Source organism: Anolis sagrei, chromosome 5, assembly GCF_037176765.1.
Source record: "Anolis sagrei isolate rAnoSag1 chromosome 5, rAnoSag1.mat, whole genome shotgun sequence".
Lineage (NCBI taxonomy): Eukaryota > Metazoa > Chordata > Lepidosauria > Squamata > Dactyloidae > Anolis > Anolis sagrei.
Genome location: NC_090025.1, coordinates 96724559 through 96746778, shown reverse-complemented (window position 1 = coordinate 96746778; position 22220 = coordinate 96724559). Strand labels below are relative to the sequence as shown.

The window sequence follows — 22220 nt, the reverse complement described above, 5'->3', positions numbered from 1 at the left end:
AGAACTTTTATATCCTGTTCTTTTCTACCTCTGTGGAGGGACTCCGAACAGCTAACAACAGCAAAAACTCAATGCTACACAATAAATAACATTTAAAAACATACATAATAAAAAAGTTATAAGAAAATAGAGGAACTGCATGTGTGGGACATATAGGGTAGCTTTGCAGAAAGTTGCATGATCTACTTTCTTCTTCTGATTGGGTGACAGAGAAAAAATGCTGCATGTAGCTGTCCTTGTCCATCATGGCAGCCAGAACCTACCCCCTCGGGGTGGGAGGGGTGCCACCCCAAGGTGGTGGAGTAATTTTAAATTGGAAAAAATGACCGAAGCAAAAAAATTCAGAATTTATCTCAAATTTGGAAGCCTGTGTTTTGATTCATTGATGCTTTGGATGGGATCTTCCCATCCTTCAATTCAGCAGGTTGTAGCTACAAATTGCTGATTTTTTCCAAAATTCAAAATGATATCCAAAGTCTTGAACACCTCTAGTTTTTAATGAGCAATTGCTTGCAGGGAGCCTTTTTATGTGGGTTTTAAATGATTGCATATTGTTTAATTTCTTATTCTGAAATTGTAATCTTTTAATTGTGTCTTAATTTTATTTTCATGTTTTTAGCTAATTTTGTTATATGGTTCTTGCGCTGTATAACATCCCACACCAGGAGAAAGGTGGCACATACGAGGGGTATTTTTAAAGTAAGGTCCGTTTTGTTGTAGACACTAGTAATTCGCGCGCATACCGCAACGAGCACGTGCGTCGTGTACCAGCATGCCTTGCAAACAACCGTGCTCAGTTTCCGCTCTGTAGCTAACCTGTACGGTTCTGTTCTGTGCTTTAAAAATGTTTAAGACTATCAACTCACCTGCCGCATGTGAGATTCGCTCAGTGATACGGTTTTTGTCAGCAAGGAATTTGCCTGCTGCAGAAATTCATCGACAGATTTGTGAAGTGTACGGTGATACTGTTATGAGTGAAAGCAAAGTGCGTAAGTGGGTACGACAATTCAAAGATGGCCGTGACAATGTCCATGATGAGGACTGCTTCGGTCGCCCTTCTTTGATTACAGATGATTTGGTGGCTTTTGGTGGCGGCAAGTTTTTATGAAGAGGGCATTTTAAAATTGATTCAGAGGTATGATAAGTGTTTGAACAAACTTGGCAACTATGTCAAAAAATAGAGTGAAGTATGTACTTTCTGAAAATAAATTTACTTTTTTTGAAATAAACTTTCATTGTGTACATATGTTCAAACGGACCTTACTTAAAAAATACCCCTCGTAAATGCCATAAGATAAATAAATAATCTCACACCAGTCAGTCTCTCCTATATCTGAGCTTCTTTTCTAGTTTACTCTGTAAATGGGCTCTCAATCAAACCAGTTCCCTTGAAAATTAGTTTTCTAAAAATTTATCTATATTTCACTGAGTTGTGTCACATCATGCTTTCTTACCTAGTAGTGTTGAAGAGTCCAAATATCACTGGGTTTTTGTTATCCCGTGTCTGGAGTAAAAATATGTCCTCTGCAAAATATTTGTCAATGCAATGGATAATACATATAAATAACATGGATTGTTAATAATATAAAAACACAAATGATTAAATATTGGCTAACAATTTCTAATTCTGAATAGAAATTGATTTAATGGCTACATTTCTGTCTAGCAAGAAAAGCCATTTCCATGCACGACACTGCAATGAGTGTCTATTCATAAGACTGTCATAATGATTGTTTAAAATTATGGGAAAGAACAGTAATGAGCCTTGGACTCACACAATGCTCTCTATGCTCTGTCAGGGCCGCAAAAAGATCAATAAACTTTGCACATTTTGCTTAATAAAAGTTTATCACTATGTCCGAGCCTTAATCTTGCTTATAGTTTGTTGAAACAAAGCTACTTTATATGCAGTGATATTGTCTGAAATGGATTTGTTTCATACAAACTATAGTTTATCTGAACTATAGTGTAGAGTGGGCAAAACAGTAATTTGCAGTTCATCAAACATGTTGGCATAATAATAATAATAATAATAATAATAATAATAATAATAATAATATTTTTGTCGTGTCAGGAGTGACTCCTGGTGTGAGAGAATTGGCCATCTGCAAGGACGTTGCCCAGGGGACGGCCGGATGATTTGATGTTTTTATCATCCTTGTGGGAGGCTTCTCTCATGTCCCCGCATGAAGAGCTGGAGCTGATAGAGGGAGCTCATCCGCCTCTCCCCGGATTCGAACCTGCGACCTGTCGGTCTTCAGTCCTGCCGGCACAGGGGTTTAACCCACTGCGCCACCGGGGGCACCATAATAATAATAATAATAATAATAATAAATAAATAAACTTTATTTATACCCCGCCACCATCTCCCCAAAGGGGACTCGAGGCGGCTAACATGAGGCCAAGCCCAAAAACAATACAGCAAAGTTAGACAGAACAATAATCTTCCAATCTACTCCTTGTAGTCATGCCAAAAAAAGACAATAAAAATAAGAAGTATGAAAGCTCAATATTCACTTCACCTTACTTTTAACATGGCAAATCTTAAATTCTCTAAGTTCACCAGATCCATTCTTACCATGGAATATAAGCAAAGTCAGTCCTGTTTAGTACAAGGATGGTAGACCAGCAAGCTAAAGCAGGTATTTCAGAGGAAGGTAACTGACTGACACAACCACATTTGAGTTTTCCTTATCTAAGAAAAACTTGTAAAATGCATGTGTTACTATAGGGCTCCTTCTACACGGCCATATAAAATCCATATTATCTGCTTTGAACTGGATTATATGGTGTAGTAGACTCAGATACTTAGTTCAAAGATGATAACATGGATTGTGGCGCAGCTGGCTGAGTGTCAGCTGCATTAAGATCACTCTGACCAAAAGATCATGAGTTCAAAGCCAGCCCGGGTTGGAATGGGTTTCCAACCAATTGTGTGTAGCCTGTTGTCGACCTTTGCAACCCGAAAGACAGTTGCATCTGTCAAGTAGGAAAATTAGGTACCACCTTAAAGTGTGGGGAGGTTAAATTAACTAATTTATGAGGCCATAAAAAAAGACTCCAGCAAGCACTCCAGCAAAAAGCATGTGGGGAATGCGGAAGTACTTCATCAGTGTCAGAGATGGATGATGAAAGCAACAGCTCCCCTAGCGGCCAGAAAAAGTTAAATAGCCTCTGTCTATGTCTGTATATGTTGTATGTCAAAATTGGCATGGAATGTTTGCCATATATGTGTACACTGTAATCCGCCCTGAGTCTCCTGCGGGGTGAGAAGGGCGGAATATAAAAGCTGTAAATAAATAAATAAATAAATAAATAATTATCTGATCTGATAATCTGGATTTTATGGCAGTGTAGAAGGAGTCTACTGATGGCAGAAGCACACAAACTCCAAACGCCTTATGTCCTATTTGTATTTTAGGTTCTTCAGAACTCCACAGGGTTATGGTATAACATTGTGATCACAAATCTGGATAACCAAGAAGTGATGATGTGTCCCTTTTGGTCACATTTTGAGCGAATTTGGAGTTGGTTTTGGGTGCTCCTGCGATTTTTTTGGCCAGGGAAAATCCCTAAAACAGTATTTTGACAAGTCTTGGAAGCTGATTTTTTGTAGAAAAATGGGGGTAGGGGGATGGTTAAAATGGGGAGTACTGGGGGTTTGGGATATCAATGGTTGTTCCAAGAGTTGCACTGGAGACTGCTAACAGATCACATGTGCTGTTACGGTATGGGGTATGAATGGGGAAATGCAACTCTTAGATGTCATAGTTCAAATCTCATCAACCCAAGAGAGCATACACAGGAAACAACCATATCTCTGTAATACCAAGTACGTTTGCACTCTGGGGTCATCATTGGTTATGTCTTTATCTTCTGGAAAAGCATGAAACTCACCCAACTCATCAAAATATGTGTCAATACCATTCATTCCTGGCACAGAACAAATCAATCTTGTTTTGAGAAAAGTGGTCCATTTATTCACCAGCATTCGTTGTCCACCCATATCATTCTGGAAAAGAAGAAAGAGAACAAAAGCTCAAGATCAAGATGAGATACCTTACAGGGTCCCTACTGCTTGCTGCATTTGGAGCAAGCTAATGGGAGAAAATGTAGACCAGAACCATGGGACAAAAAGGACTTTTATGCACTAGGCTTGATTACAGATCCATTTCTAGCCATTTCCTTTGGCCAACCCAGCTTCTTTGGTTTGTTTTGTTACTTGAAATGGCAAGGGCCCGGCCATCACGGATTCTTGTCCATAATGGACCACGTAGCAGCCGATCTCAGCTCTTCCTCCCCTATTTGGCATCACTTTTTAATCTGTTTTGCTTTTCCTTTATTTTCTTGATTATTTTTATTTAGTGGGACTAACGGGGAGTTTGAGACATGTGGATGGGTGTGTGTGTGTGCATTTGGGGGCTTGGGAGAGTCACCCTTTTAGCTTTTTTCTCCTTTCCCTTCTTTTAGAATTATCTTTAAATACTTCTAAAAGATAATTATTCATCCCAGCAAAAAAAAATAAACCCTTATTCTCTGAAAACTACTACCACCTAGTTACCTCTCATCTAGAGTAGAAACTGCTTTAAGGAAACATTAAACCTGAAGCAGAAAATGTCCTGCAGTAGAAAAAAAAGGTTTTTTAAAAGAGTAGTATCTTTAATGCTTTTAATCCAAGTCTTAATGAAGGACATGGGAGGCTTGACCCCACATATGCCACCCCGAGTCCCTTCAGGGAGATTTTCTTTGGTCGTGTCAGGAGCGACTTGAGAAACTGCAAGTTGCTTCTGGTGTGAGAGAATTGGCCGTCTGCAAGGACGTTGCCTAGGGGACGCCTGGATGATTTGATGTTTTTATCATCCTTGTGGGAGGCTTCTCTCATGTCCCCGTATGAGGAGCTGGAGCTGATAGAGGGAGCTCATCTGCCTCTCCCCGGATTCGAACCTGCGACCTGTCGGTCTTCAGTCCTGCCAGCACAGGGGTTTAACCCACTGCGCCACCGGGGGCTCTTCAGGGAGATGGAGACAGGGTATAAAAATAAAGTTGTTGTTGTTGTTGTTGTTGTTGTTGTTGTTGTTATTATTTTATTATTGGTCCTAGAACGGTCCTCAGATAAGCAGCAGAGCAATACTATCTCCTTGTGGTTACTTTCATGTGTCCTCTCAAATTTTGTTTAATACCCCTTGATATACAGAATTTGTTCTGCAGCCTATATGTGATATATTCCAAAACCATGGTTAGGTGAGTGCCTCCTGTTATCACCCAGCATAACTGCCTGGGGATGTACTATACTAAGGCTTTTTGTTGCTGTTTCACTTTCAGGTCTAGCCAGGCATGTACCCGGGGGGGGGGGGGCGCTTTGGAGGCTTCAGCCCCCCCCCCCCCCAATTCTCATGGTGGTCTGCGAAAAGGCCATACTGGTACATTATTTAAACTGCTATGTTTATTCATATCATGATCTGATCACCATGCTCAATATATCTCATATGTATGGGGGTATTGGGGTAATGATACAAAAGGTTTGCTAGGATAGACCCTCTTTCACTCAGACTCAGCCCCCCTCCCCCCGAATCAAAATCCTGGCTACGGGCCTGGGTCTAGCAGTTTCCAAAGTCAAAAGAGGACAAAACAAAGGAGCACATTGGAAGTAAAAAATTTTTTTAAAAAAATCAAGAAGAGTTTTCCTTACTGCACACATTCTTCCCACTCTGGAGTAGATGGCATGAGCTCCGGTCTCAGCCTCTAATGCTTTCTCAGTGAAGAAGAAGTACACCTTGTTATCTTCCTGGTCTTCATTGTCAGGAATCAGAAAGGAGCTCACAAATTTAGGTTCTTTAGGAAAGAAAGAAAAAGAAGAGGAAGATATCCATTTGATTTCAGAATCTTTGCACATTCAAGCAAATTACATGCATGCCATTAATTTGTTTGATTTTCAGTTTTGAGATTCTAAAATGGCCCTGGTAAGACGTAGGCATTGACTGGGCCAAGGTATACAGAATATGCTTAGATTTTAATGTAGTGCTGAGCACATGGCAAAATCAAGATTTACTTTTTGGAATTCCCCCTCCCCCCATCCAAATTATCTTTGAGGCATGATTGGTTGATGTAGAACTACGAGGGGTATTTTTTAAGTAAGGTCCGTTTTGTTGTAGACACTAGTAGTTCGTGCGAATACTGCAACGAGCACGTGCATCGTGTACTGGCATGCCTCGGGAACAACTGCGCTCAGTTTCCGCTCTGTAGCTAACCTGTACGGTTCTATTCTGTGCTTTAAAAATGTTTAAGACTATCAACTCATCCGCCGCATGTGAGGTTCGCTCAGTGATACGGTTTTCGTCAGCAAGGAACCTGCCTGCTGTAGAAATTCATTGACAGATTTGTGAAGTGTACGGTGATACTGTTATGAGTGAAAGCAAAGTGCGTTAAGTGGGTATGACAATTCAAAGATGGCTGTGACAACATCCATGATGAGGACCGCTCCGGTCGCCCTTCTTTGATTACAGGCGATTTGATTTGATCGCACACACAAATCTTTGGTTTTTGTGGTCCTCTGTTAGGAGTTTCGGGACCCAACAGGAGCACAGTTTCCTAAACTTTAGGTGTTCAGAAACAATGTTGTAAAGCACTGATCTCGACACGTCAGGAAATTTGTTTGAGAGAATTTTTGTGTTATTGTGAAGCGCCTGTTCTCACAAATCCTCGCTTCAACTGAAGCCACCAAATTGTCTGTAATCAAAGAAGGGCGACCGGAGCGGTCCTCATCATGGACATTGTCACGGCCATCTTTGAATTGTCGTACCCACTTACTCACTTTGCTTTCACTCATGACAGTATCACCGTACACTTCACAAATCTGTCAATGAATTTCGCAGCAGGCAGGTTCCTTGCTGACAAAAACCATATCACTGAGCGAACCTCACATGTAGAGGGTGAGTTGACAGTCTTAAACATTTTTAAAGCGCAGAATAGAACCGTACAGGTTAGCTACAGAGCGGAAACTGAGCACAGTTGTTCCCGAGGCATGCCGGTACACGATGCACGCGCTCGTTGCAGTATGCGCGCGAACTACTAGTGTCTACAACAAAACGGACCTTACTTAAAAAATACCCCTCGTATGAATATAGAGTGCTGACTGTAAGAGCAAACTGAAAATCTGGGGGGGGGGGGGGGGAATAAAAGATTGGTACTATGACTATCTAATCAGAACACCCTCTCCTCTGAATTCAGTGGAGCCTACCCCAAATAAACATGATAATGAATTGGCAAAATGATTTGGATGAAGCAAAGTTGAGAAAACATTCGTCCATCAGTTTTATGACATTTGAGTGACACTGTTTCCCTGAAGTCCTGCCTAAAGTACAAACACATATGCATTGGCAATATTCCATTACTGGTAAACAGGAATAGAACCTATACAACCACAATCTCTGGGGGGGGGGGGGGGAGGCAATCTTTAAACAGTTTCATGTGTGTGAATCTTCTTGGAACATATGGAGAATATCAACTTTGAAAATATTTCTGGAGCTTCAACTTCTATATCAATATTTTTTCATATATTGAGAAAAGAACTAAGATCTTTCCCCAACCTTATTCTCAGGGGTTCATTTCTTTTAATGTATATTACCTGAAACTTGGCATGGAGCTGATGCAGCCATCTGTGGCTCTTTGCTAAACATGAATTGGAGCCACTGAGCAATATTCACTTGGCACTGGGAGTAGGGGGTTGATACTTATGCTAACAGTAAGATGTGCACATTGAAAATATTTTGTTACCTTTGTCTTTAGCCCTGAACTATTTGAAAACATCAGTTTGAATTTATCATGATAAACTAAATACTATTTTTTATATTTTGGGTAGCTGTGTATACAATTCCTCCTCTGTTGTAACACAGGGGTCCGCAAACTAAGGCTCGTAATCCAGATGCAGCCCCCCAAAGTAATTTATCGGGTCCCACCTTAAAATTTAGACTTGCGGTCACCCTAAATCTTTTTTTAAATTGTTTTTATTTAGAATAATGTGCTCCCAAGAGCAGAGCTGGATAGAAAAGAGGTGATATTATATTTTAAGATAAAACGAGTCCACATACATTGAAAGTGGGGGAACATTGTGAAGTAGATAAAGTATCAAAAGATAGACGGGGAAAGAAGAGAGAAGAGAGGAGAAAGGAGGGAGGGAAAGGAGAAAAAAAATAAAAAGAAGGGGGGGTAGGTGAGGGGTAGGAAAGAACACGTAGATGACCCAAGAGCTGGTCTCTACTAAGATAATGTGCTTTCAGGTTCTCCAGGTCCAAGATTTCTCTTCTTGTCCAAGACTGAATGTCTTTCAATCATCTCCATTATGGGAACGACGGTCCTCTTCTTTCGTTTTTCTTGTCTATTTTTATTTTATTGTTGTGCTATATGTATATGTTTATGAGTATATCTATGTATACCTTTATTATTATTATTATTATTATTATTATTATTATTATTATTATTTATTGTTTTATTCTTATTCGCTCTGTTATGTTCTTAGAATATTTATTTCCTTATTCTCCTGTTCAAGGAAATTTAAGAATTTGTCCCAATTTGTATCTTTTGTTTTAGTTATATTTTGTGACAACCTTTGAGTTAGTAAGTCCATATGCATAATCTCTAAGATTTTTACTATCCACTGCTCTGTCGTGGGTGTTTCTTTATTTTTCCAGAATTTTGCTAACTTTATTCTTGCTGCTGTTACTATATATAAAAAAATATTTTACTTGTATTGCTGTCCATATCAAAATCCGTTATGCCCAGTAAAAAAAAATACTCTGGCTTGAAATCAAATTTGATTTGTAGAATTGATTCTGTTTTTTTATAGATCTTATGCCAGAAAGTTTTTACTTTTTTGCATTTCCACCACATGTGGATAAAGTCTCCTTTTTGTTTGTCACCCTCAATCTGATAAGAGTTGAAGGCACACAACAGCAACAGTCATAATTAACCTGACTGTTGTGACTCAGCTGGAATCACGGAGTGATAGTGTCAATGAGTCTGATGAGGATGATGGGATTCAGATTCACAGTCAGGTACAAAGTGATGTGATAGACGAGGAAGAACAGGGTACAGAAGTTCAGTTGTTTCCCACAGCAAGGGATGATGCTGTTGATAATGAAACTACTGAAAGCCAGATGCATTTTGATTCAGGAAGGGAGGACAGTTGTTCTCAGCTAGATAATGAGCAAGAAAGCACTAAGGAACAGATTGACCTTGATGAGGCCGGAGCTTTAGATCGAGCTGATCGCTTGGAATTTAAGGTTAGAAGAAGTGTGAGAATCGCTAGCAAAAGAGAGAGGGAAGCCAAGGGCCAGAGGAACGCCTTCATGTTTTCCACAGGGCATTAAACAGGCTGTTTGAAAATACCCCAGTGTCAGAGCAACTTCTTACTTTAGCCAATAGACTTAGGATTTATCTTGCAGTTTTCATGTTCATGGTTTCAGGACTTTATCATGTTCTCATTGACTTTGCCTTGCTTATATCTTCATGGATCCCGTTTTCCAGTGTTACTTTATATTTATCTTTGGAACTATACTTTTGCCTTTTTGAACTTTTTTATCTTTTACTTTAATAAACCATAAAGACTATTGCGTGTGTACTGTTTGGTGCCTGAAGCAAGGTGATTCTACTCTGAGGTGGAATACTGACTATCTCATCAACTAAGAGCAGGCCTGCACTTCCCACTGAAATACTGTTAAATTTATGTTGGTTAAAATTCTTCATTTCGAATATTGTATAGCTCTTTCATTTTTTTGTACTATAAATAAGACATGTGCAGTGTGCATAGGAATTCTTTCATTTTTTTAAAAAAACTATTGTCTGACCCAACAGTCTGGGGGGACCGTGAACTGGCCCTCTGCTTAAAAAGTTTGAGGACCCCTGATCTAACACAATGGGAAAAGGTAATGAGTCATGTCAAATACTGGTGTTAATCAAACACACGACTTTTCCATTATGGTTTGCTTTCATTTCCATAAAGGTTTCCCCTTGACATTAAGTCTAGTTGTGTCCAACTCTTGGGGGTGGGGGGGGGGGTGGTACTCATCTCCATTTCTTACCCGAAGAGCTGGCATTGTCCATAGACACTGCCAAGGTGATGTGTCCAGCATGACTGCACGGAGTGCCTTTACCTTTCCGCAGAAGCAGTACCAATTGATATTCTCAAATTTGCATGTTTTTGAACTCTTAGGTTGGCAGAAGTTGGACCTAGCAGAGGGAGCTCACTTTGCTCTTCAGATTCGAACTGCCAACCTTTCGGTCAGCAAGTTCAGAGGGGGTATGTATTTGCCTACCTAGAAAGTTGAATATTGGGCTTGAGGTGATAACTTAAAGAGGTAATCACTTAGGAGGTAGTGGGGGGAAAGAAGTAGGATTTTGGTGAACGCCTATTAGAGTCATCTGGTGAAGGAACTGGTTCTGGGTCTGCCACTTTACATCATGGGGGTAGGAATCAGACGTTCCTTGGAGCTGGTCTTGGACTGAACCCTCACTTTAAGTCATGCAATTTGGAATCATTCTTCTCAGATTGGCCTTACAGTAACAGGCTGATCAGAGAGTAACCCAGTTTTTAGATTCTCCTTGAGGTGCAGGTGTTTTGCTTGTTCCACATACAAATAGATTAACAGTTTATATATATATATCCCAAAGCAATTATCAAAACATGAAGTGGGCAACAACAATATTGAAATTGTTATAGATTTTCTATACCCTGGCTCAGTCATTAACCAAAATGGAAAGAAATCAAAATCTGATGATGATGATGATGATGATTATTATTATTATTAACAACAACAAACTGCACAAACACAATACTATTTTTCATTTTTAATGAAGATTTCTTACGGACCCCTTGTACCTTTCAGCAGACGGTCATCATCTGGTTCGGTCCGGATGTGTGCCATGCGGCCCATTGTACGGAAGATTGCTGCATCTCTTCCCCAGTAGTCACTGTATAGTCCGGTAAACAACTCCCCACCTGTAGACCAAATGTATTAAGAATAAGTATATAGGATTGTCATGCTTATGTAACATACCTCATCACCACCATAGCATGAGAAAACTTCTGTTTAACATGATTAAGACCCACTTTATACAAGCAGCAGAAAAGGTAGCAAAGCTTTTCCTGAACTGTTACCACTTCAGATGGCAGATGAGGCATTATTGCACATTCTTTGCCCTAAAGAAATTCTCCATGTATACAGAAGGCTAGTGTCTCAGGAAAAAGGTTCAACATAGATTTCTCATAATATGTTGTATTTCTTGGTTCATAGATTTTCCCTTCCCCAACAACTAGCATTCATCCCACATCCCACCCCCAGTAGAGGGTTACAATGGAATATAATAGCTTTATTGCCATTGTACTATTTCACAGTAAAATTAAATGCTTTCCCCAGGATACATCATAAAACGACACACCCATTCCTGCACACTCTAACCACCATGGCACAACCCCCAATGCCGCATCAATGCGAAACTATGGAGTTCAATATAGTTACAGCTCCAGGATAAAAGTTATCTCTCAATTTGTTTGTTATTGTCTTTATCACCCTGCACCATTTGCCAGACGGTAATAATGCAAAAAAAAAAAAAAAAAAAAAAAAAAAGAAAAAGAAAAAGAAAAAGAAAAAATGAATATACTTGGTGAGATGGATCTTAAGAATGTTATCAGCTTTCTTAAAGCTGTAAGACTTGTAAAGTTCTTCCAAAGAGAGGAGAAGGCAACCAATAATTTTCTGTACAGAAGTGGTTACCCCTTGGAGCACCTTCCTATCTGTCACTGTGCTGTTACCAAACCATGTGCATATGCACAATGTACATACTTGTGATGCATATAGAAACCTTGCTTAAAACATGCAGACAATTCAAAGGAACCGGAATTCCAGTAGTATGTTGAAAAATTCTGGTAAACATAGTAGTTTGTTGCATGCGACCAGGATGTTAATCGAGACTGGTAACAGGAGTCAAGTAACCGCAGAAACATTGGCTATTGGTCTGTACAAGGCAGAAGGACTAATTTTGCCTTTGAAAACCTAGCACCGGATGGATCCAAATTAACTGAAAGTCCCTATCTCCTTATACAGGGCAGCTCAAGTTTTGAGATTTGCATAGGAGAGCTTTTTCTCAGATCCACCACCTTTGGATGTTAGTTTGTTACAGATTCAGGAAAGGTCCTTTCCTGTGGTTGCTCCAAGCTGTGAAGCTGCATTTCACGAAAGGTCTGGTTGGCTCCTTCTCTGCTCTCTTTCCACCAGCTGAGGACATTTTTATTTAATCAGGCTTAATTATTGAGCGATAGTGTTTATGTGTAAAGTAGTGTACTGTATAGACTACTGCAACCCTCTCCACGTGGGGTTGCCTCTGAAGACTGCCCGGAAGCTACAACTAGTCCAACGAGCGGCAGCCAGACTACTAACAGGAGCGGGGTACAGGGAGCATACGACTCCTCTGTTGCGTCAGCTCCACTCGCTGCCAATCAGCTTCCGAGCACAATTCAAAGTGCTGGTGTTGACCTATAAATCCCTAAACGGTTCCGTCTCAATTTACCTGTCCGAACGGATTCTCCCCTATGAACCATCAAGGTTGTTAAGATCTTCTGGAGGGGCCCTGCTCTCGGTCCCACCTCTTTCGCAATCGCGCTTGGTGGGAACGAGGGACAGGGCCTTTTCGGTGGTGGCCCCTCAGCTCTGGAACTCCCTCCCGATGGAGATTAGATCTGCCTCTTCCCTCCTAACTTTTAGAAAACTGGTAAAATCATGGCTTTGGGACACTGCATTTGCAGATTGATGACTGAGTCAATAACTGTTGACCGACTGGCGGATGGCGATGAATTTGTAATTAGTGACAAACTGACTTTTTGTAAATGGTATGAATTGTATTGTAATGTATTTTATATCGATGATGTATATTTGCTTTATTTTATTGTACTGAATCCTCTGAGGTTGAGAAGACCGGGTTATAAAAACTCTAAATAAATAAATAAATATTTGCTCTATTTTTTTTGCTGGAAATTAGGTTTTAAATATTTCAAATACATTTAAAAATGTATTTTCAAAACATAATATTGTTCTTTAATTATTTTGAACTTTGGTAAACTAATGTTTTAGCTCACTCTTTTTAAATGGCCTTGAATCTGCCCTCTTGAGAAAAGGTGAGCTTTAAATAAACAAGATGTAAATAAACACACAAAATATATGCATAGATAAAAACTGGTCATAATAAAAGTATTTGGGGTTTTGTTTCATAGCTAACACGCATATTGGTTCCTGATTCTCAAAGTGTCTTTCATATATTTGTCACTAGATGGTGCCCGTATGTCACAAAACAATGGGAAGGAATCAATTGATTATACCCGGGAAAGAAAATAAACTCTGTCCTTTCAAATAAAACTTTGTGGATATTATATTGTTCTTTAACCAGAACGCACACATGTCCATTTTAGCATTAGCTTAAGTAAAACTAATATGACACAATTAACTATTTTTTTAAATTACATTTTCAACATTCATGACTACTATTACATTATTTTCTGCAGGGTTTGCAGTTCATACATGCAGTTTGCAGAAAAGTGAAAATTTCATTTTGGTTCAGATAATATACAAAGGGTATTTTTAAAATAACGTCGGTTTTGTTGTAGACACTAGTAGTTCGCACGCATACCGCAACGAGCGCGTGCGTCGTGTCTCAGGAACATGTCAGGCATGTCTCAGGAACAACTGTGCTCAGTTTCCGCTCTGTAGCTAACCTGTACGGTTCTGTTCTGTGCTTTAAAAATGTTTAAGACTTTCAACTCACCCGCCGCATGTGAGGTTCGCTCAGTGATACGGTTTTTGTCAGCAAGGAACCTGCCTGCTGCAGAAATTCATCGACAGATTTGTGAAGTGTATGGTGATACTGTTATGAGTGAAAGCAAAGTGTGTAAGTGGGTACGACAATTCAAAGATGGCCGTGACAACGTCCATGATGAGGACCACTCCGGTTGCCCTTCTTTGATTACAGACGATTTGGTGGCTTTTGGTGGCAGCAAGTTTTTATGAAGAGGGTATTTTCAAATTGGTTCAGAGGTATGGTAAGTGTTTGAACAAACTTGGCAACTATGTCGAAAAATAGAGTGAAGTATGTACTTTCTGAAAATAAATTTACTTTTTTGAAATAAACTTTCGTTGTGTACTTATGTTCAAATGGACCTTACTTAAAAATACCCCTCGTATATTTGAATTTAATGTTACTAGAAAGCGAAATAATGGTTTTGAAGCTGTTATAATAAGCTGACAGACCTTTGCTTGTACAGCCCATGTGAATTTTTGACTTACATTGCTTTGTAATGCCAGCATTACTGAAGTATAAGACCATATTAGCAAGTGAAATCAACTGCAAAGACAGTTATATCAGGGCTTTGAAAACAATCCCTTAGGGACACTATCTCAGATGACACTGTAACCTTAGAGTCTCCAAACACCCAAGTAATCATTTCTCTCTCTCTTAAACTTTGGAATGAGTGCCACTGAATATGTAAATAATATAGTAGTGTATTATTAAGGAGCTCCACTGGCTGCCATTCATTTTCCGGTCCCAATTCAAGGTGCAGGTTCTTACCTACAAAGCCCTGAATCGTTTGGGATCCGCCTACCTGCGTGACCGCATTTCTGTGTATGAACCCACATGATCTCTTCGATCATCTGGAGAGGCCCTGCTTGCGCTCCCACCTGTATCGCAAGCACGATTGGTGGAGATGAGGGAGAGGGCCTTCTCGGTGGTGGCCCCTTGACTCTGGAGCTCGCTTCCCATTGACATCAGCCATGCCCCAACTCTGGCAGTCTTTAGGAGGAGCCTGGAAACATGGTTGTTACAGTGTGCCTTCCCAGAATAAGGAAATACCCTCAGTAATATGCCCCTAAATGCACTTTATCACTAATTTAGGATTGTCTGCGCACCACATCTCTACCTGAAAACTCTATCCCAGTTATATCCTACTTTGTCCATGTCCAGTATTATTTTTAAATTATTGCATTTGGCCCAGCCATAGGTTTTAAATGCTTGTTGTTATTGTTACTGTCTATTGTTTACTTTTGTTTATGAGATTTATTTTAACTGTTGTATTGATTGTTTTCTTGCTTTTACTGTTGATGTACTTTGGGCTTGGCCTCATATAAGCTGCATCAAATCCCTTGGGGAGATTTATTTATTTATTTATTTATCATGTCATCCGCAAGCAGAACATTGTATTACATTTCTAACAGAACAAAACAAACAAACAGATTATAAAAAACACAAATTTTGCAAACTTGGTAGCTGATTAAATGTCCTTTGACCAGTTTCTGGCCACTTGGAGTGCCTCTGGTGTTGCCACAAGAAGGTCCTCCATCGTGCATGTGGCAGGGCTCAGGTTGTATTGCAGCAGGTGTTCAGTGGTTTGCTCTTCTCCATACTCGCATGTTGTGGATTCAATTTTGTAGCCCCATTTCTGAAGGTTGGCTCTGCATCTCATGGTGCCAGAGCGCAGTCTGTTCAGCGCCTTCCAAGTCGCCCAGTCTTCTGTGTGCCCAGGGGGGAGTCTCTCATCTGGTATCATCCACGGATTGAGGTGCCGGGTTTGAGCCTGCCACTTTTGAACTCTCGCTTGCTGAGGTGTTCCAGCGGGTGTCTCTGTAGATCTAAAAAAACCTATTTCTTGATTTAAGTCGTCGATGTACTGGCTGATATCCAAACAAGGGATGAGCTGGAGATGTCTCTGCCTTGGTCCTTTCACTATTGGCTGCAACTTCCCAGCGGATGTCAGGTGGTGCAATACCGGCTAAGCAGTGTAATTTCTCCAGTGGTGTAGGGCGCAGACACCCTGTGGTAATGCAGCATGTCTCATTAAGAGCCACATCCACTGTTTTAGAGTGGTGAGATGTGTTCCACACTGGGCATGCGTACTCAGCAGCAGTGTAGCATAGCACAAGAGCAGATGTCTTCACTGTATCTGGTTGTGATCCCCAGGTTGTGCCAGTCAGCTTTTGTATGATGTTGTTTCTAGCACCCACTTTTTGTTTGATGTTCAGGCAGTGCTTCTTGTAGGTCATAGAACGGTCCAGAGTGACTCCCAGGTATTTGGGTGCGCTGCAATGCTCCAGTGGGATTCCTTCCCAGGTAATCCTCAGAGCTCGGGATGCTTGTCTGTTCTTAAGGTGAAAGGCACATGTCTGTGTTTTAGATGGATTAGGGATCAGTTGGTTTTCCCTGTAATAGGCAGTTAGAGCATCTAGAGCTTTGGAGAGCTTCTCTTCAACCATCTTGGGGAGATGGTAGCGGGGTATAAATAAATTATTATTATCATCATCATCATCATCATCATCATCATCATCATTAGTGGCCTCCATGTCAGTGGGAAAATGAATTTATTTCAGGTCTTAGGCCAAACTTTAAAGAAGCTATAAAAGATGATTCTATTTTGTACATAGGATTCAGCACCTTGGAAAGCACCATCCACATGTAAGATCAGGACAACCTTGAGACTTGTTGAAATACATAAAAGAGACACAACACCCATAGAATCACGTGGAGAGAAAAAGAACATGAAGAAAAAGTAGGCACAACTGTCAGTTTTTCCAGTCACTACTTTAGAAAAGATAACTTTGAAGACACGGGCTGTTTAATTGATATGTTTACTGATCTTATAAAATGGCTTCCTATGCATACTAAGCAGACCGCAGCTCTCCTCTAAACAATTCTGTCTGATTATGAAAAAGAAGAAGTTCTAGTTTATAATACAAAACAAATGTAAATTGGCAGATTTAATTTGAATACATTTGTGTACAACTGAATTCTCAAGATAGTTGTCTTTCAAAAGATGCTGAAAAAATTAAAGTTGTGGCATTTATCTACTGCCCACTTTAAACTTAAAGAAAAACTTCCTTCTCAATTAGTAGTGTATGAAGGTTGTACTGAAAGTAATGTCTGTCATGTTATTAACAACATAAGGTATATGCAACGGCATACACAAGTAAATTAACTCTTTATCTACCATATAGTACTGTTCTAAATAGTTTCCACCAGTGGAAATACGAGGGGTATTTTTTAAGTAAGGTCCGTTTTGTTGTAGACACTAGTAGTTCGCGCGCATACTGCAACGAGAGCGTGCGTCGTGTACCGGCATGCCTTGGGAACAACTGTGCTCAGTTTCCACTCTGTAGCTAACCTGTACGGTTCTGTTCTGTGCTTTAAAAATGTTTAAGACTATCAACTCATCCGCCGCATGTGAGGTTCGCTCAGTGATATGGTTTTTGTCAGCAAGGAACCTGCCTGCTGCAGAAATTCATCGACAGATTTGTGAAGTGTACAGTGATACTGTTATGAGTGAATGCAAAGTGCATAAGTGGGTACGACAATTCAAAGATGGCCGTGACAACGTCCATGATGAGGACCGCTCCGGTCGCCCTTCTTTGATTACAGACAATTTGGTGGCTTTTGGTGGTGGCAAGTTTTTATGAAGAGGGTATTTTAAAATTGGTTCAGAGGTATGATAAGTGTTTGAACAAACTTGGCAACTATGTCGAAAAATAGAGTGAAGTATGTACTTTCTGAAAATAAATTTACTTTTTTGAAATAAACTTTCATTGTGTACTTATGTTCAAGCGGACCTTACTTAAAAAATATCCCTCGTATAGTTGTACCACCTTTGATACCACTCATCTAGACCTCCTTTGAAAAACCTCTTTTGGGCACTCCCATTCCAGTGTCAGATAGCATCTTTCAGTTCATCTAAGCACCATCACAAAAGCTTTTCTTCATCCAATCAAACAAGTGAAAATTTGAGGGTATCAGATAAGGAAGATATGGAAGCTCTAGCATGAATTTGTCATGCTGCCAAAGAAATAGGAAATCATGCATTATTGTGGTATAACTGGACTACATTAAGCTTTTTCTATATTTTCTTATGGATGGCTTCTCGAATATGGTGTAGAAGAGATGGAATGCCATCACTCCATGGACATGGTTTATTTCCAGTACACATTTAGGCATGATTTTATGATATTATAATACAATTGTTGTTGTTTTGCTGTATTGTTTCATTGATGTTTTTGATGTTAATTAATTGATACTACTGTTTTAAATGACTAATGATTTTGTACTGTGTTGCTGATACTGGTTGTTAACCGCTCTGAGTCACCTGATGGCTGAGAAGAGCGGTATACAAGTAAAGTAAAGTAAAGTAAATAAATAAATAATTTTCTGTGCAAAACACTCACATCTGACCTTATAATATTTAATTTGATTTAAAATAGTCATTGAAAACTGTCCAGTTTGAGAAATTTCTCAAGGAGAGAAATAGTAAAATTGACAAGCATATTTCAAATATCCAGAAAAAAAATATAAAGCAGAGGAAAATAAAAGTTCCAGGTAGACCAAGAATACACATGTTTTTGATACAATCTATTATTTTTTGTATTGTCGAAGGATTTCATGGGTTGTTGTAGGTTTTCACTGGGTTGTTGTAGGTTTTTTCGGGGAATATGGCCATGGTCTAGAAGCATTCTCTCCTGACATTTTACCTGCATCTATGGCCAGCATCCTCAGAGGTAGCCAGATTTTGTTCATTTTCATGGTTTCCTCCTTTCTGTTGAAATTGTCTGCATGCTTGTGGATTTCAGTGGCTTCTCTGTGTAGTCTGACATGGTGGTTGTTGGAGTGATCCAGCATTTCTGTCCAAGCATGTGGACAACATTCACACCTAGCTCCAGCAGACAAGAGTCCTTTGTCTCACCCTGGTCATTCCACAGATATATAAACCCATTTTCCTACTTTTAACAGACCTCACTACCTCTGAGGATGCTTGCCATAGATGCAAGCGAAATGTCAGGAGAGAATGCCTCTAGACCATGGTCATATAGCCCGAAAAAACCTACAACAACCTATTATTTTTTCTTTTTCCTTGTGGGGGAAAGAGAGGGAAATGAGCTTGGAGGCAAAAAAACATCAAGCCGAAACAAATCATAGCACAGGACTGTAATATACAAGCCAGTCATCAATCAGTATACAATGACTGTACAATGTAACTTGAATGTAAGCAAAACCAGAATCAGCACATCAAAGTTTGTAAACGGGTACCGCAAACTCCATAGAGAATTAAAGAAGAGAAATCAAAAAGACTGTTTCTGTTATGTGTCAAGTCATTACCAAATAAAGTGGAGATGAAGGAGGAACTGGGGTCAAATGGGCACCGGCCACGTCCCCTCTCAAGTCTGTGAGATTCTAGATGAAACAGATGATCCTTTAAAGTAAGGGACAAAAAGCATTATAAGGATGAGTTGTTTGTAAAGAAATAGACTGAAACAAAATTAAACCAACTAAATCTTAGTCATATTGCATTGCTGACAATCCTATCCCACTACTCAAACATTCAAAAGTGTCAACTGGCTGCCAAAAGGACAGATCCAGATCTCAGCAACCTCCTGGCCTTTTATTCATTTATTTATTTTACAGCTTTTCTATTCCGCCCTTCTCACCCCGCAGGGGACTCAGGGCGGATTACAGTGTACACATATATGGCAAACATTCAAAGCCAATTTTTGACATACAAACATATACAAACATACACGGAGGCTATTTAACTTTTTCTGGCCGCCAGGGGAGCTGTCGCTTTCATCGGCCATATGCGACGCTGATGAAGCACTTCCGCATTCCCCGCATGCTTCCCCGCTGGAATGCTTTGCTGGAGTCTTCTTTATGGCCTCATAAATCAGTTAATTTAGCCTCCCCACACTTTAAGGTGGTACCTAATTTTCCTACTTGACAGATGCAACTGTCTTTCGGGTTGCAAAGGTCGACAACAGGCTACACACAATTGGTTGGAAACCCACTCCAACCCGGGCTGGCTTCAAACTCATGACCTTTTGGTCAGAGTGATCTTAATGCAGCTGACACTCAGCCAGCTGCGCCACATGTATAGAGATAACAGAGTGAGGAATCTTCCAGATTGGTCTAAAGAAGCATGGACTGTCATCATACAGCTTTTTGGTTCTTGCTAGTTGTCATCTCTGCATCCATTCGTTCTTTTTTGGGGGGATCTTTTGTCGCAATTTTTCAGGTATGTATTAAAGCTTTTCCAGCTGGCTCATGGTTTGTTGACATGATCCCATGGCTTGAAAAGCAAATTTTCTGTCCTCTGATTTTTTTAAAAAGAATTATGGAGTTGTAATTAAAAAGGACTATTCTATAACTCTAAAAGGAAAAAAGAGAGGAGGGAGGGAAGGAAGATGGAATAATGGAGAAGAGAGGGGAATCTATTGCTCCAGCATTTCTTGATGAGTCTTGATAATAGTGGAAATAAAATGTTGTGGATCATGTTTCTCCACCACAGATGCTCCAGAACATTGTGAGAAAGTCAAATATGAAGAAACTACAATAGATGAATATTCTCAGTGGCAACAAAACTATTGCAATTACCGTATATACCTGAGTATAAGCCTACCCAAATATAAGCCAAGGCATCTAATTTTACCCACCTCAGCAAGCGAGAATCCAAAAGTGGCAGGCTCAAACTCAGAACCTCAACCAATGGCTGATACCAAATGAGAGACTCCCCCCTGGGCACACAGAAGACTGGGTGACTTGGAAGGCGCTGAACAGACTGCGTTCTGGCACCACAAGATGCAGAGCCAACCTTCAGAAATGGGGCCACAGAGTGGAATCCATGACATGTGAGTGTGGAGAAGAGCAAACCACTGACTACCTGCTGCAATGCAACCTGAGCCCTGCCACATGCACCATGGAGGACCTCCTTGCAGCAACACCAGAAGCACTCCAAGTGACCAGATACTGGTCAAAGGACATTTAATCAACTACCAAACTTGCAAATTTTGTATTTTGTCTGTCTGTTTGTTTTGTTCTGTTAGAAATGTAATACAGTTGACTGGGTAACCTGACACGACAAATAAATCAATCTAATTTTACCACAAAAAATGGGAAAATGTATTGACTTGAGTATAAACCGAGGGTGGGAAATGCTTCAGCTACAGGTCAATTTCAACATAAAAATAGATACCAATAAAATTACATTAATTGAAGCATCAATCAGTTAAACATTTTTGAATATATGCATAAAACTGTCATTTAAGATAAAACCGTCCAACTCTGATTAAACCATTATTCTAATCTTCTGCAATGTAAATGTGCTTTTGTATCCTTCCAATAATAATACAGTGAAACAATAAATGAAATAAAATAATAATAGAGTAAAATAATGTAAATGCAATAACAGCAATAATAGAATAAAATAATAAATGTAATAATAACAATAATAAATAGAGTAATGTAATAAATGTAATAATAATAGAGTAAAATAATGTAAATGTAATAATAATAATACTACTACTAATGATAATAATAAAATCTGAAAATCTCAATGACTGTTGGAACACATTACCCTTTGATTAGAAAAAAAAACTTATTAACTCAGCCTAGCTCATTAGATGGAATGATGTAACACTGAAAGTGTTTAACCTGTTATACTATGCGATTATCTGAGGACCAACTGCAGTGGCTTCCTCCCACTCCCCACAGTTTATTTTGGGCCATCAGCACTTCGGCAGAGAGAAAACTTGTTTAAGAGTTTTAAAACTGGTCCAAATGTGATCAAATAAAGCAGAACATTGGTTTTTCAAACTGAAGAATATGTTTGTCAGGGGGGCAGTAAGGCAAATGCTACATAATTTGGGAAGTCAGACTTGGCCACTGTGGTCCACGCTTTCGTTGCATCTAGGATAGACTACTGCAATGCACTCTACATGGGGTTGCCTTTGAAGAGTGCTCGGAAGCTTCAAATAGTCCAATGAGAAGCAGCCAGGTTAATAACTGGGGCGGCATACAGGGAGCATACAACTCCCATGTTATGCTAGCTCCACTGGCTGCCTGTTTGCTACCGGGCACAATTCAAAGTGCTGGCTTTGGCCTATAAAGCCCTAAATGGCCCCGACCCAATTTACCTGTCCGAACGCATCTCCCCCTATGAACCATCATGGAGATTAAGATCCTCCGGGGAGGCCCTGCTTTCCGTCCTGCCATTGTCACAGGCGTGATTGGTGGGGATGAGAGACAGGGCCTTCTCGGTGGTTGCTCCCCAGCTATGGGACTCCCTTCCTGATGAGATCAGGTTGGCCCCCTCTCTCCTGTCATTTAGAAGGATGGTAAAAACTTGGCTGTGGGATTTAGTTTTCAGGACAGGA

General features: G+C 39.9%; 1 protein-coding gene across 2 annotated transcripts in view; it reads right to left on the bottom strand.

The window, feature by feature from the left end:
• Nucleotides 1–22220, bottom strand: part of SEMA3E (semaphorin 3E) — a 254418-nt gene that overhangs the window by 31134 nt on the left and 201064 nt on the right. The window contains exons 5-9 of one of the 2 annotated variants that reach the window (XM_067468902.1): nt 19174–19267; nt 10865–10993; nt 5690–5832; nt 3898–4012; nt 1455–1524 (exon numbers count right to left, since the gene is read on the bottom strand). In XM_067468902.1, coding sequence (XP_067325003.1) covers nt 1455–1524; nt 3898–4012; nt 5690–5832; nt 10865–10993; nt 19174–19267 — 551 coding nt within the window. The remainder of the gene's footprint in view (nt 1–1454; nt 1525–3897; nt 4013–5689; nt 5833–10864; nt 10994–19173; nt 19268–22220) is intronic. The other variant, XM_067468903.1, reaches the window with a different exon arrangement.